The following is a 2,116-nucleotide window of genomic DNA, read 5'->3' as shown; positions in this document are numbered from 1 at the left end:
TTGGAACGATTTAATCTTGAATACATACACTACACGAGTTGCAGTGTAGTGTAGTCTAGTGTAATGTAAATTACTAGAATAATTTAATGTTGAATACGTACACTACACGAGTTGCAGTGTAGTGTAGTGTAGTGTAATGTAAATTATTGGAATAATTTAATGTTGAATGCGTACACTACACGGGTTGCAGTGTAGTGTAGTGTAATGTAAATTTTTGTAATAATTTAATGGTGTATCTATGGCTGAGAGATGGTGCTCGGATCCAAATGCCGCACGCCCGTCTTCATAGTATCCACAATTCGCAGAAAGCGACTCGGGTCACCTAATATATTTGGCACCACCAGAAAAAATAGATAAAACAATTGATATATTTAGTAATTGGGGTACGATCCAAAAGTCCTTCCAACGAGAAACTGGTGTTGCAATTAATCGCTAAGGGAATCGGAAACCACTAAGCCAATCCACAGATAGGACAGCCACAGAAAGCCTATAGGCGACGCAATAACATACCTGAAATGTGCATCAGAATTATAACAAACGAGTCCTTTTCTGGCGCTGGGACCACATCTACCTTGAACTCCATGGGAATATCAAACCCCTTACTGTCCTCGCCCTCGCACGAGCACTGGCATGTGATAGTGCACCGGTTCGCCAGTCCACTGATCTGATGCTTTATATGCTCTCGGTCTAATATATCCACCAGGCCTTGGAACAGCTTGTCACGCGGTACATCGTCGGAGACTATGCGCACGTTCTTCTCGCCGAAAAGTTCCTGGAACCATAACACTTTAGGGCTTTCTCGGCCCGATCCCATTTGGCGGGACAGCTCCTCGTTAGACCCATCGACTGTGACGAAGCAAAGGCATGTCAGAACAGGATGGATGATATGATACCATGACTACCAAATACCAAATAAGGACCTCGAAGGACTCATCCGATGGGAGTGGGCAGCAATTGGACAATAGAACAGAACCAAGTGAACCAGCACACTCCATCACCAACTGTAACCAACTCATTCCCACTGCTACTCTAACGTACGGATAGCCGTAGACCGAGCCTCTACAGCTATTGAGCATGTCTCATGCGCACGTATACTATACTTACTGGATCTGTTGAGCATGTCTCATACCCGCGTATTCTATACTTACTGGTTGCCAGCGGAATCGGTGCTTTCTTCGAAGGGCACCTGAGAGATTTTCGGTTCTGTTCCACAGTCTCTGAATTCAGCGTCAGCCTGGGCTTGCTGGCCACGGGTTTATCAGCGGTCCTGTTTGGAACGCTGGAGCTGTCCTTAACCGGTTTGTCCGGGACTTTTATACTCGGGCTTTCGAGTACAGCATTCCCAGTACCACTGCTACGACCGGTGGTGCTGGCAGTGTTCGTGTGTGTGCGGTTGTGGTTGTCGAGTACATCAGACCCATTCCGTACCGTACCATGCACACCCGTATGATTCAGCCCCGCCAAATCCTCGTGGATAATGGACTGCGCTGAGATAGTGGCGAACCTCGATACACCTGCACTCGGCAAGGAGGTACCTGTGCTGATAGGTACGACTGTGCACTCGGGTGACGTGCCCAGGGCCGCGTCCACAGACATGTACCGATGCCGAGACACACTCTCGGTCAAGTACTGGGACTGGCTCTGTGTGAGCGAGAGATTGCTGTCTGTGCGTTTACGGATATTCTCGTGTGCGGTGGGGTCCAGCAATTCATTTATTGACCCATTTGTGGAGGCGCGCCGGTTGGCCACAAACGGGTCGGTTGTACCTGAGCCGTGTAATTGACCCTGAAAGGATAAGGCCAGAAACTCGCTCTCATCGTCACTCACGTCGAAGTCAATGTCCTGCACAGCCGGGCGCAGGAACTTGCGTTCTAATAATAGATAATACACCATCTTCTCAATGTTACTCTCGGTCTGTGATAGTTTCTCTCGGAGTGTGTGTTCGTCGTTAAAGCAACCCAAGTTCATTAGGGTGGTTAGTACATCTGGATCCAGCGCCTGATCCATGGGTACAGCCGGGAACTGAAGGAGAAGAAAGGCACGGTAGTCAGATATACGTATGAGCAGCTTCATGGGATGAACTGGACGGGTACATTTAACCATACACACACACATA

The 2,116-nt window shown here is 48.2% G+C and overlaps 1 protein-coding gene across 1 annotated transcript; it reads right to left on the bottom strand.

Moving 5' to 3' along the window:
• Positions 1-65: 65 nt before the first annotated feature.
• Positions 66-2,103, bottom strand: SARC_06376 (hypothetical protein; the record flags this gene model as incomplete). The annotated part of the gene is made up of 3 exons (XM_014299713.1): positions 66-322; positions 511-846; positions 1,149-2,103. The coding sequence occupies 3 exons, from the start codon at positions 2,101-2,103 to the stop codon at positions 237-239; spliced, it is 1,377 nt and encodes a 458-aa protein (XP_014155188.1). The 3' UTR covers positions 66-236.
• Positions 2,104-2,116: the final 13 nt, after the last annotated feature.

Source organism: Sphaeroforma arctica (assembly GCF_001186125.1).
Source record: "Sphaeroforma arctica JP610 unplaced genomic scaffold supercont1.453, whole genome shotgun sequence".
NCBI lineage: Eukaryota > Ichthyosporea > Ichthyophonida > Sphaeroforma > Sphaeroforma arctica.
The sequence above is the reverse complement of the archived record's forward strand: the minus strand, read 5'-3'. Positions and strand labels throughout refer to the sequence as shown.